Here is a 14,021-nt window from a genome sequence, read left to right as displayed (position 1 = left end):
GGAACGAATGAGTGAGGAAAGAACGGTAAAACGGATTTATGAGGCGAATGTTAGTGGGAAAAGAAGCAGAGGAAGACCGAGAAAAACATGGCACGATCAGGTATGCCAAATACTTGAAAGTGGTCAGGTTAGGAGTCGTAACAATCGGCGGGTATGTATGAGGAGATGCATGAACGTGGAAGAGGCGAAGAATGTTTGCAAGGACAGAGTGGTGTGGCGCTCTATTCTCTCTGCCTACCCCTGCGGGGAAGCGGCGTGATGGTTTGTTAGTTAGTTAGTTAAAAAAGCACACATTTAATCAGTGACAGAAGATATAAAAAAAAAACACAAAGTAACAACTTTAAAATAATTTGTTACTTAATTCGGTTTTTTTAATTTTAATAAATGTTCTAGTCATTACTTTTTAGGTGGACATACTGTTACAAGGTAATTATTATTATTATTAAGTCAAATATGTTACTTAATGATATTTAAAAAAATATTAAATTATATACATAATTCATGCACTTTTAATTAAAAAAATATTTTGTAAATACCACAACTTCTTCGATCTGTTGGGACACATGTTTCAATGCATTTAACATCATTATCAAACATCTAATGATGTTGAATGCATTGAAACACGAGTCACAATGCATTGTGAGAATTAGTAGTGTTTAACAAGTAAAATTTAAACTAAAAATGGATAGATATTACGACAATGTGACTGCCGAAACATTTGAATTAGATAAAATATATTATTGATTTGGTGTTTCTAATAAGTATTTAAGAAACTTTGATAAATCGTTTATCAATGGTTATAGTGGAATGATTAAAACATGAATGCGATATATCAATGTCTGGTTCGCATTAAAAATGTCTGGTTAGCATTAAGTTAGATGTTTACATAGAAATCTATTAATACATCTATCATTAATTTTCCAGTAACTAAATTGAATTAATTGAGAGATACATTGTAATATATTTTCACTTACCAACTAAGCAATTTCTAGCAGCAAGGTCCCGATGAATGCAGTTCTTGCTCTCCAGATACCTCATTCCTGCCGCGGCATCTCGGCACATTCCCAGTAATTGTTTCTGAGTCAGATTACCTGCTGGCTTTCTCAAGAAAGTGAGTAAGGATCCACCTGTCAATAACAGAAAAGAAAGAGAATTAAATTATTTGAGTAGTGTGGTTGTCAATAATGGGTAGAATTGGTGAATGTTACACGTGTGTAAAGTGATCACTTAAACCAGCCTATGACGGTCGTCAGCCCCGTAAATGCCCAGACTTCCATATTCTTCTTCATCTTTGATGAGATGTCAAAAAATAATATGAAAATAACTCCTGTAATTGGAGATAATCCAGATTTTGTGAACAAGTATTTGGACACACTCAAAAGGTTGTAAATAAATTATCTGGTTTATTAATAAAAAGGTTTATTAATCCAAATTATAAGCTTAGTAATAAAAATGAAAATGGTATTTTCTGGCGTTTCTCATGTGTGTGATTATAATCCAGGATTCGGACCTCACATACTAATATAAGAGTTTCTGCTTAGTAAAAAGCTTCTTTACATCTCACCAATAGATGCCTCTAGGGAAGTTCCAGTGATTCAAGAACAATTTCTAAATTGGTTCGTACATATAGAAATTTCAAGAATTTGAGTAGTGTGGTTGTCAATAATGGGTAGAATTGGTGAATGTTACACGTGTGTAAAGTGATCACTTAAACCAGCCTATGACGGTCGTCACCCCCGTAAATGCCCAGACTTCCATATTCTTCTTCATCTTTGATGAGATGTCAAAAAATAAGAGAATTAAACTCCTTGTATTTGTGAAGTCTGAGTACCGCATGAATAAAATTCAACTAAGATCTTTGTTCATGCCGAAAATTATGTATTTTTTATAACAATTTGTTTGTTAAAATTGTAGGCATAAATGTATTCAAGAAGAACAAAGAGACGCAGTTCATTTAGTTTTAAATGTTACAATATTGTCCCCACCACATGCAACTCATTTAAAATTGTATATAAGGGGTGGAGGACCAATATTTTCGTGCTCAGATTAGATTAATATTCAAATGTGTATACGTCGCGCATTTGAACTATATGTATAATCGAAACTATATGTATACTCTGGAAAAAGAGGCAGAAATTGTTTATTTTATTTATTAATACTAATTTTATTTCATAATTATAAGCTGCCTTATATGTAATACGCCTCCGTAGTGTAATGGTCAGCACGCTCAGCTACCGTTCTGAAGATCCCGGGTTCGATTCCCAGTGGGAGGTGAAATAAAGATAAGTGATTTTTTCACTCTGGACTGGTACTTGAAGCAAAGGGCTGATCACCTTCCCTTCATGTGTTAATGATCGAGATAACACTGTGTTTAAATGATGCTGTGCCCTATGCACCATAGGGGTGTGGATAAGGGTTTGAATGAATGAAATGAACATGAATATGTAATACATACATAATCTTTATCAGTTGGTAGTTGTAAAAACATTGGGAAGTTAGTGAAAAAATGTGATTCTGGCGCATCATCTTGTCTCATTGAATTTAAAAGTATACTTGTGTCTTCAAAAACTTATTGTCATGTAACAACAAAAAAATATTGTCCCCACCACATGCAACTCATTTAAAATTGTATATAAGGGGTGGAGGACCAATATTTTCGTGCTCAGATTAGATTAAGTTTCAAACGTGTATACGTCGTGCTCGCTCTTTTTCTATTGCTGTCGCTTTGTTCTTCTCGCCTTAATAAGTGTTATAATTTTCGATATATTGGTGTCGCTTTATTTGTAATTTTTGATAAATAAATAATTGTCTTCATTTGCGCGTTTCCGTCTTCCTCATCACAAGTGTTCCAGTACCGTTAGCAGAAACAACCCATTGTAACAGAGGTGGGATAAAAAATGACTTGGGAAAAAGTGTATCATATCAGACAAATTGTTACCCCCTCCATGGTGTAATGGTTAACGTGTTTAGCTACTGTGCTGGAGGGCCCGGGTTCGATTCCCAGGTGGGGTGAAAATAAATATAAGTGATTTTACACTCTAATATTTATGTAATATTATCCTGGACTGTTCCCTGAAGTGCAGGAGTGATCACCTTTCCTTCATGTAAGTAACAATCAAGATAAAACTGCATCAATATGATGCAGTGCCCTATACAACATGGGGTACGGATAAGGATTAGAAGGAAGCATAGAGTCGGCAAAAGAAGGATGAAAGTTAACTGAAACCAGTCGAAATGCAATCACTCATACAATGTAATGAATTTGTGGTAAAAATTGGTATGATAGATGTTTGTATATGGTGAAATAAGGAAAGAATCCAAGGCTATGATAAGCATTAAAAATAAAATTTGTATCGACGTATAAATAGACCTATATTTACTTACCCGAGACAAGCTCCATAACAATCATAATAGGTTGCTTCTGGACGCAGATGCCAATCAGCCGCACGATGTTGGGGTGGTCGTACTGCTTCAGGATTCTTCCTTCCTGGAGGAATGTTCTCTTCTGTTCATCGGGCAGGGTCATCCTGCAAGTCTTCACCGCCACTTCCTGTTTGGAACTCTTCAGCTGGGCTTTGTATACATCACCAAAGTTTCCCTGTTAATTAATAACCAAATATTATTCATTTTAGATAACCTAGGTAAACAAGTGAAGTATTTTAAATAATATTTTTTTCAAAATATTCGTAACAGTGATACATGTTTAATTTTGTATACCATAGACCAGTGTTTCCCGATTAGTGGTACCACTCATTGGGAATTACCACATGCAACTTCGTGTTTCTTTGAACCAGTATTGCCATATGCCAAACCAAAAAATCTGAATCAAACAGTCTAGAAATCTGTATAAAATCGGAATAGAATCAAAAACCCAAAATCTGTGTGGGTGCCTATTTGCCATTGGTTTAAAATTTTGATACAAATAGCACGATCTGTTAAACAAAACTTACAGTATGCATATTCTTAACCCTTTTCAATTGTTTCTAAACAAGTCTTAAAATAATTACTGATTAAAACGTTGCGTATTATGCGACGTGTATAAAAAAATTAAAACTCGGTCGAATGAACAAAATAGACAAGTTTTGGGGAATCCTGCAATACGCTGCATAAATTGCAAAATAGTACCCTACCCAATAATAAATAACGCAAAACCTCTTAAATGCTTATTAGAAACATCAAATAAACAATAGATTTGATCTAATTTCATTACATGATTTGGCAGTCACTTTGTGGTTATAGCTATCCAATTTCAATTTTAATTTTACATGGTAAATATAACTATTTTTCATAAACCATTGTGACACGTGTTTCAATGCGTTCAAAATCATTTTTATACATTCAATGCGTTTAATAATAATGTTGAATGCATCAAAACTTGTGTCAAGATAGATTTGAAGAAATAGTGGTATTTACCAAGTGAAATTAAAATCAATAATTAATTTAATTTGATAATTTAATATTAAAAAAAAAACAATGTAACATATTTGACTTGTTTCACATCACTACCCCTCAAAGGGATATGCTCTCGATATTAAAATGTGTACTATACATTGTATTTCTTCATGAAATAAAAATAATATACATAGTGGTATTTACCAAGTACAACTTAAATAAAAAATGGATAAATTTTACCACAAAGTGACTGCCGAATCAATCAACAAAAACCTAATAATTAAATCCAGACTCGCACAAAGACACTCATTTTTCATAGCTCCAAAACTGTTCAATTTATTATACAAAGACTATTTGTTAGATGTTAATTACCTAAGTTTGTGTAGATTTAAAATTTTGCTTAGATTGTTTATTGAAGAGACAGAATTAAGCTCATTTTTCTTTTAGACGTATCACTCATGTAGTACATGCTTGCTAACTTTTTACTTTTTCATCTTTTTTATGTTTTTAAGTTTTTGATTTTATTTAAAAAAAAATGTTTTCTGATTGTCAAGTAATTTTTGTATTTTATATTAACACTACTATCTTAGTTCTACTTATAATACCTATACCCTTATACCCCTTACTATGACCTAAATTATATTGTATACCCACACACAGGCCATGCCTTTGTGGGATCTTTTTTTGTATTTATGTTTTATTAATATTTTTTTGTATCTGAATTTATTTCATGTTTGTAAAATGCAAAAAAATTTAAACTAAAGAAGAAAAAAAAAGGAAAATGCACTAACTCTTCCAATTTTCTCCAAGAGCATGACATCGTCGTTATTAAGTTCCCATCTCTCCCTCGCTACTGCTCTCCTAAGAACAGCGCCTGAGCGGCCGGTTACCGCCAGTCCACTGTTCTGCTGGTAGAGGATCAGCTCTTTCACCGACGGAAAGGCTGGACCCTCAAACCTGAAGTGACCCTGTAAAGAAAATTGTGTCATAAACAAAAAACCAATTAAACAATTTCAATACTAAATTTTAATACGTCTACTAAATCCTGAATCCATGAAAATCTCTTATAATGATTAAAGAAAACAATTGTTTTTATACCACTTGAGTTTTATTAAAGACTACTAGTTTCAGAAGCTAAACTTCCATCATTCAGGTCTGAATAATAACATTCATCATTCAGTTATTATTCAGACCGAATGATGGAAGTTTAGCTTTTAAAACTAGTAGTCTTTAATAAAACTCAAGTGGTATAAAAACAAGTGTTTTCTTTAATCATTGTAACATGTCTTACCACAAAGTTAATGCCGAAACAATTAATAAAAAATCTCTTGTATTTACTTTTACCTCCTTCACCATTGTTCCGCAAAGTGTGTGCCGCGGCACATTGGTGTGCCGCGGCACATTGGTGTACCGTGGTGATTAGTTGGTGTGCCACGGAAAAAAGTCTAGTTTTGTGAAAATAACACAATTGCTCCACATTTTGATTACTTGTGCTCAGTTAAGTAGGCTCACATTTAGCATTAAACATAATATATAAATCAGGGTGTTTTTTATGCCAGCAAATCGCTGGCAACGGAGTTTGATAATTATGTACGTATAGTTAATACCTTAACAGAGAAATAGGTACATACGATTCATATAAAAACAACAAATATGTAATTTCTTCTTTTCTGACATTGAAATGAGGCCGGAGCATTTCAAAGTCAAAAAAGTATTTTACCCATTAGACAGAAAAGTATTTCTACCCCTTCGGTCGATTGATGCTTAAGGATGGGAAGGGTATTCTTACCTTCTGAGCCGGCCTTATTGCAAAAGCAGAAAAGAAGGAATTAATCCTGTCGCCAGCGGTCCACAGGCGTAAAAATACCCATCTTAAATGTGTTAATGAGAACTTAAAGTAAAACAAATGATCATCTAAATTTTTGTTATTGTAAGGTTAGTAATTTTGCATGAACATTACCTCAGGTGTTGTCTGCACAATGAAGTGTTTGTGTCCTCCCCAGCAGACCGATAGAACAGTTTGGCATTCATCGTTCCTCGTTGTTTCTCTGACTAGAAAATCTCCGTCCACTCTCAATAGCCGTACCACTTCTTCCCTCGGGAGTACTCCGTGGAACCACTCCTCGTCAACCAGAGGTCTCGTGGAAGGCTGTAACTGTAGACCAACATATAAAATGTATAAAATGAAGTCAATCAGTGCAATTTTCATGCATTTTAATATTTCACAGTGTCAGAATGCTGTGAAATTAATGAAGTGTACTTTTAGAAAAAAAATTATATGGAAATATGACCTTCTAAGTTCTTTGTATTCTTACCATTTTCATATGCACTTTTTTGTTGTTAAAAATACTTTTATTCAGACACAGCGATTTGTAAAGTATCGTAACCAATTGCTACAAACGTATAAGACTTTTTTTATAAAATAAGCACGTCAATTTTACATTAAAATCTCATATTGTATAATGCTTGATTTCTTAGATTTACAATTCTACGAGTGTAATTTTGCCATGGCAGAGTCGTAAGTTAATTTAAAAAAAACACCTTATTATGCAAATAAAATTAAATGTATACACATATCATTCAAAGAATTTGTATAAATATTTTTCTAGTAGTATATTAACACATCAACTACCAAAAGCTGGGAAGTCGGCTTTTGGCTGCAAATCATAAACAACCCAACACTGATAAGTTTTTTCTACCCTACATACTGGAAATAATTCACAGAATTATACGTATGTAAATCATATATCGATTTCAGATTTGAACTATTCTTTTATAAGGGATATTTACTATGAAACAAAAATAAAAAAATATATAATTCTACGTAAAAAAGTAAGTCTTTAAAAAAAATTGTCAGTAAATAAAGTGTCAGTAAATAAAGATTTATATAAATGCCGGTGCGCAAGAGGTTTAAAGTTAAAATTTTCACTTTATCACATTTGATTCCTATTTTGTATCACAGAAGTTAAAATTTATAAATAATAAATGATTCATATTTGGATGGATGTATGAATATCACAAAAAAATCATTTGATCGTCCGAGTTGTTTATCTATCATGATGATTTGAGTTGAGTTTTGAGATTAAATTGTTTACAAAGATATCTGTTTTACATATTATTTTTTTGACATCTCAAGATAGATGAAGAAGAATGAGGAAGTCTGGGCATTTACAGGGCTTACGAAGCCCTATAATTGAAGCCCTTAAAGAAAAATAACTCCTATAATTGGAGATAATCCAGATTTGTGAACAAGTATTTGGACACACTAAAAATGTTGTAAATATCTGTTTTATTTTGTTTAAAATACAGAAAATAATAACACACACTTCACAGTATATTTCTTTCAGCTTCTTTTTCTTTCGCGGTGCAATGATAGGTGGTGAGTGATTAGTGTATATCGGGTCTTCCGTCTCACAAAACATGTATTCTAGCTTCTACTGTTGAAGACTGAATAACAACATATACAAAATATCGGACTGGACTGAATGCAAACTTGCTCCACAGTTCTCCTATATTCATCTGAGTTCAGTTTACGTTAAACAGCTAAAGAAATATCGGTTGATTTGCGTGGAACTGAAACATCTTGGCAGAGCTGCATCCAAACATCACAACAGAAACTCAGAAACAAACTGCAGTATTTATGACTGGACTCCGCAGACTAAAATGATCCTTATGCAATGAAGATTCTATTAATAAATTGGCAGGTCAACTCTCTCTCACAAAGTGATACAAGGAACAGAAGTTTGGGAAGGGTAAAAATAGATTCAGTGGGCTAGGTACTTTTATTTATAAAGTTTGGAAATTTGATGTGACGTGTTTCCTGCTTGGTTTTGTACTAAAATCGTGTTTTTAACGTGACAAGTGCTTATTTTATTTATGACGTCATCAAATACTGTGTAAAAAAAATATATAACGTTAAAAAATAAAAAGGGTTCACATCAAATACGCTATAATTTAATAAGAACAGTTTTAACCGTTCTATAGAAATTAAATGAAACCCAAATGTTATATAAAGTGTGTTATAAACTAACAAAAAATGAAATTATGAAATAAAATGCCTTATAAAAATGCCATCAAAAGCTTGATTTATTATTTTTGCCTTCCAGAAATTTGTACGTGTTAACATATAGAAAAATACTTTAAAAATTAAGTAAACTGTCCCCTCCATATTGAGGCGTAGGGTACATTTGGCTACCATAATGGAGGGCCGATTTTAATTCCCAGTTTAATTCCCGATTTTAATTTAAGTGTTTTTTCACCATAACATTTTAAAATTTTACCCCGAACTACTACCTGAGGAGCAGGACTGATCACCTTGCCTTCATATAAGTGACAATTAACTTAACATTGATGCAGTGCCCTATGCATCATTGGGTGCGGATACGGGTCGAGAGTAGTAAACTGAGAAATCCGTTGGATATGTCATTATTGAGAATATTAAACTTCAGCAAAAAAATTATAAATGAAAAATATAATCTTAAATTAGACATTTTTACTATATCCTTTGAATAATTTAAGAAATATGTAAATAAAAAATAAATAAAAAAATATCAGAATAAATACCAACAGCTGATACGTTAGTACAAATAATACAATATTATTATAATATAAAACACCACAAAACACATGCACCAAACAATATGTGTAGTAAGGAATGTTAAATAAAAATAATAAAAATAATAATATGTGATCACAAAAGTTAGCTTTGAATATCCAAAATTACATCAAAGCATAGTAATTATGGATGTTAGATTCCCTACCATTTCTGGAGATACACAAGCACATATGAACAAAAACCTTAGTTTGACTGTACTTCATAAAACAAAATTTGTCAAGTATGTAATTTATTGATACCTCATCAAAATAATGTGCTCCTGTTTTATTAGGAAATGGAATGAGATATTGAAAAAATAAATAAAAAGGGAATCTGTATTGTTTTCTTTCATTAATTTATAAATAAAATAAATGAGAAAATTACTTGTAACCGTGGTAGACTAATGAATTGAGACGAGATATTAAAAATATCTGAAAACCTCTGAAAACGATAGCACACAAGATCCTATTTGGATTATATTCGTTTGAATTTATTTGTGTGATATCATTTTAACACCTTCTCAGCTCAGTTATACATTTCAAACAGCCAAAGCCAGTCGAAAAACAGTATAATTTTTTGACGTTGATGTGCGACATAACAGAACAATGTGGGATCATGCAAATAAAATGTAGATTCAAGAAAGCATTGGGGAAATGAATGCATAAAAGTTGTAGTGTTTTTGCGAAAGATGTGTTTGCTCGTGGCCATGTACATATGACAATGGTGCGGTGTTAAATCAGCCTGTGATTTCATGCCTGCATTAGTTCACGAACTCACCACACTGTAAGTAGAGTCGCCTCCGTCGCTACTGTTAGTGGACAAACTGCGCAAGCTGCGATCCAGTTCGCGTTTCCTCGACACAAACACACCGATAGCATTTTCAGGGATGACACATTTACTGAGGGCAATGTTAGATTTGTGGATGGATGATTTAAAACGTTTCTTTTGAATGGCTCTCATCTTGGGCTTTACCGAGAGGCCGGCTAGGGGAAGGGGGCCCTCACTGCCGCCGCGCTGGCTGCGGAGCTTCACGGAAGGGACAGGGCTGCACGGGGCGGACTTGCGGCGAGTGAACGGCCTCCCCAAGGACTTGAACAGCTTCCTCTGGGGCAATATTGACGCTAGGTGCCTTCTGATCGCATAAGAAGCGGTAGACGCTATTGAACTACCATCACCCTAAGAATTAAGAACTCACTATTGAGGAATACCAACATATTATCCCGCCACCATACATAAATGACAAACCACTACATTATAACATATACAAGTAAGAAAGCTTAATGAATTCTGAGTTACATATTTACCACCTGAACCCATTAATGCGGTAAGTAAAAATATATAGATATATAATATTAAATAAAAACCTAAATTAATTCCTTTTCCATTAGTTAGAATAAGGATATAACTACATATAATAAATGAGAATAATAATGTTAAATAAATAAATAATACGTATTATATTGTAACAAAATACGTTTGAAAATAATTTTTCTAAATTAATTGATACTGTAAAGTAACTAATGACAGTAATAATTATTCCAAAAAGACTCAGTTTAAAAAAAATGTTTACGTAATATGAATTCATTACAGATTGTGACCATTCTATCTCATTTGTATATATTTGAATAAATTTTCAGCGTAAACATATCATCATAGGAAAAAATAACATATCATAGGAAGAAATAACATATCATAGGAAGAAATAACTGCCCATTCCAGGATCAGAAACGGGTTTGAACGCATTTGATTGACAAATCAGTAGTAGTAATCAATAATAAATAGTCAAGTAATAAATAGTAATTGATTGTTAATTTATTTACTTGTAATTTGTTATCGTTATTGTAAAAATTTACTTTTTATTTACTTTGTAATTTGTGTTATTAATATAAACGCCTTAAATGTAAGTTGTATATGTTAATGCAAGTCATGTATATGTTAATCATTTAATAAATTTGATTGAAATTTAATTGAATTATATTCTGACAAATAACTATATCTGACAATAATTTAAAAAATTAATTATTTGAATTATCTAACATCCTAGTGACTCTGACATCTACCTTCAACTTTTTGAGTTTCATAGCCTATCCCTACTCGTGAGTGGATATACTCTTTATGTTTACGTTACTTAACTACTATAATTTATTATGATCCGTGAGTGGAAATTCTAGGCAAAAACATTTGCTATTTCGCTAGAGGCATGAGTTTATACATTTCATTGATTCTGAGGAATGTTACCTGTCTGTCATATTGAATTGAATTGTATTCCGACAATTTTTCTACTCGCATTTCAATGATCAAAAAATAGAGGAATGTTACCTGTCTGTCATCGTTGGCGGGTGAGCGCGGCGGTGACACGTGCGGGGGGGTGGCGGGGTCGGGGCAAGCGGCGGGGGCTTCCTCGCAACCCAGCTCGCTCAGCGCGTGCTTCAGCAGTTCGGCCTGCCGACTCCACTGCCGCTCGCTGCAGCGGAGCTCCGCCAACTCGCGTCCGCCCTCCGGCACCGTGGGGCTTTCTGGAGTAGGGGAGTTTCTGAAAATGGCGAGAAATTCATGCATTAAATTAGGTGAAAAAAATTAATTATAATTTTAAAAAACTTCATATTAGAAAGGAATCTACCAGGAATTGAACCCTAGATCACATGTATTACAACCAAATTAACTAATCACTAAACTTTATTAAAAACATTATCATTAGGTATGTTTAAATTATTCACCAATCCAGTTGGTATTCATGTTAAGTACAAACATGTTTTTTTTAAACAGGGTTTCTGACCACAATGGCAGCGCTATCTGTTGAACGTAACAGCAACACAAGAAATACTAAATATTTTTTATCCAGACAATGTATTTCTTGACAGCGGTTAAAATATTGTATACCCACAAACATTGTGTAATTAAATATGTTAGAAATGTGTGTTTTCTCTTTTTTTTCATTTCCAGTTACCAGATACAGCTAGTTAGCAATAAAAACTGTCACATGAGTGAACTGTAGAGGATGGGTTATAACTTTCAGTAACTTGTAGATTGTCTATACATCTATGAAATTTTGGTAGAATTGGTTAATAAATGATTTACCTATTACTTATTGGTTCAGGACTGCAGCCATTTACCCTGGTACCATTAGTTTTCGGACTGCCACCATTTTTCAGTGACCCATTCGTAGTTATTATCTCTGGACCTTGTAGGGAAGTTTGTTTTTCTTTATTTTCCTGGATATTATTTTCTAGTTCCTGTAATTTGTTCTTCAACCACTCGACTGTGAGATTATCTACAGTTAGCTGGTTGGCTTGAAGTTTTCCCGATGTATCCTCCACCAAAGAAGGATCAAAGGAAAATGTGAGCGTGTCGGAAGGCGGGGTTCTAGAAAGATAGACAAAAACAGTTGTATAATTTATATTTGAAGCACTAACATTGTGATTTTCCATTTTATAATTAAAATATAACACTGTTTTCAAATCACTATATATGAATATTTAAAAAAAATTAAACAGTTGTGATAAACCATATATATATTTTTTTTAATTACCTAACATCCAAGTGACTCTGAAATCTAGCTACGGCTTATGCAACACCGTTTATCATGTCCCTACTCAGGCTTCAACTTTATAAGTTTCATAGCCTATGCCTACTCGTGAGTGGATTTACTCATTATGTTGTAAGTTACTATAATTTCATGTAATTCATGAGTGAAAATTCTAGGCAAAAACACTCGCTTGTAATAAACCACTTAATGATTTTTATTTTTATATACGACTAATTTCGAAAACTTACAGATATTTTCATCTACAGGTGAAAATTAAAACTAACGAGTAAAAAATATTTAGAATATTATTTATAAATATTTTATTATAACTTAATTATGATAATTTATTTACAGTGATTTTAAAACAAAGTTTTATTTTTATTATTAAAAACAGTTGTATACAAATAATTCAACAATTAATAGCAAAAAAATCATCAAAATATCAGTGAAACAGAATGTTTATATCATATTTTATTAAATAATATTTAAATATCACCGTAGTGTACATATGGATCCCGTTTAGACATATTTTATGCACCCACACAAGGGTGATTCTGATGCCTACTAGTAGTCATACAAATGCAGCATGTGTACCAATAATGAAACAAACACCTTCACAAGGGTGATTCTGAAGCAGCATTAGCAGTCATATGAATCCCGTTTGGACTCTTTTAATGGACATATACCCACGCAAGGGTGATTTTGATGCACTGTAATATAAATAGGGATCCCATTTAGACACCTTTTATGTACACACGCCTACACAAGAGTAATTTTGATGCACCACTAGTGGTCATAGGGATGCAGCTAGGTACCATAACGTAATAAAACCCTTCATGATACACCATTAGCAGTTATACGGATGCCACATATGTACCATAACGACACATTCACAAGAGTGATTAGAATGCACAACTAGCTATTATAGGGTTATATTTAACCTCTCAACTACTAAGATATTAATGACATTTTAAAACATCCTATGTTTAGTCAGTAAAACATATAACTAGTCGATAAATGATTTAATTGTGTTGTATGTATCATCAATAGATGGCATTGGTAGTCCAAATCTCGACATGATCTGGAAATATTTGAGAATGTGGGGCCACACACAATCTGACCTGGTATTTTATGGCCCCATGGTCGGGGCAGTAGGGGAAGTTAAACTTACATAAGTTTCTCATTGAAGTCTTTGTATTCGTCTTGAGGCTTTATATTCTGTATGGCAGTTTCTATACTTTTTTGGCTTTCCCTACACTGGTCTGAGGTGATGTCTGTAGTCTGAGCCACTTCGAGAAGGAGAGATCGCCTGGAAAAACAATAATAAGGTTATTATCAGGTATGTAAATCAATGAGTTTAACACTTAAATTCAATAAAAAAGTGAAGCCAGATCAAAGAACGTAGAATATGTATACTGATGACTATCGTGGAGGCTAATCTACTTGAGATTGAGATGAGTCTAATTTTAGAGCATTTACCATAAAACATACGGTAAATGAGCTATAGAT

General features: G+C 33.0%; 1 protein-coding gene across 2 annotated transcripts in view; it reads right to left on the bottom strand.

The window, feature by feature from the left end:
* FER (tyrosine-protein kinase Fer) overlaps nucleotides 1-14,021 on the bottom strand; it is a 149,305-nt gene that overhangs the window by 7,507 nt on the left and 127,777 nt on the right. The window contains exons 5-12 of one of the 2 annotated variants that reach the window (XM_088264165.1): nucleotides 13,684-13,821; nucleotides 12,065-12,349; nucleotides 11,306-11,519; nucleotides 9,959-10,162; nucleotides 6,353-6,547; nucleotides 5,184-5,360; nucleotides 3,385-3,598; nucleotides 975-1,127 (exon numbers count right to left, since the gene is read on the bottom strand). In XM_088264165.1, the coding sequence (XP_088120291.1) occupies nucleotides 975-1,127; nucleotides 3,385-3,598; nucleotides 5,184-5,360; nucleotides 6,353-6,547; nucleotides 9,959-10,162; nucleotides 11,306-11,519; nucleotides 12,065-12,349; nucleotides 13,684-13,821 (1,580 nt within the window). The remainder of the gene's footprint in view (nucleotides 1-974; nucleotides 1,128-3,384; nucleotides 3,599-5,183; nucleotides 5,361-6,352; nucleotides 6,548-9,958; nucleotides 10,163-11,305; nucleotides 11,520-12,064; nucleotides 12,350-13,683; nucleotides 13,822-14,021) is intronic. The other variant, XM_088264166.1, reaches the window with a different exon arrangement.

This window comes from Brachycentrus maculatus, unplaced genomic scaffold (assembly GCF_059751285.1).
Source record: "Brachycentrus maculatus isolate JH-2025_06_01 unplaced genomic scaffold, ASM5975128v1 h1tg000218l, whole genome shotgun sequence".
NCBI lineage: Eukaryota > Metazoa > Arthropoda > Insecta > Trichoptera > Brachycentridae > Brachycentrus > Brachycentrus maculatus.
This window is presented reverse-complemented; position numbering and strand designations above follow the sequence as displayed.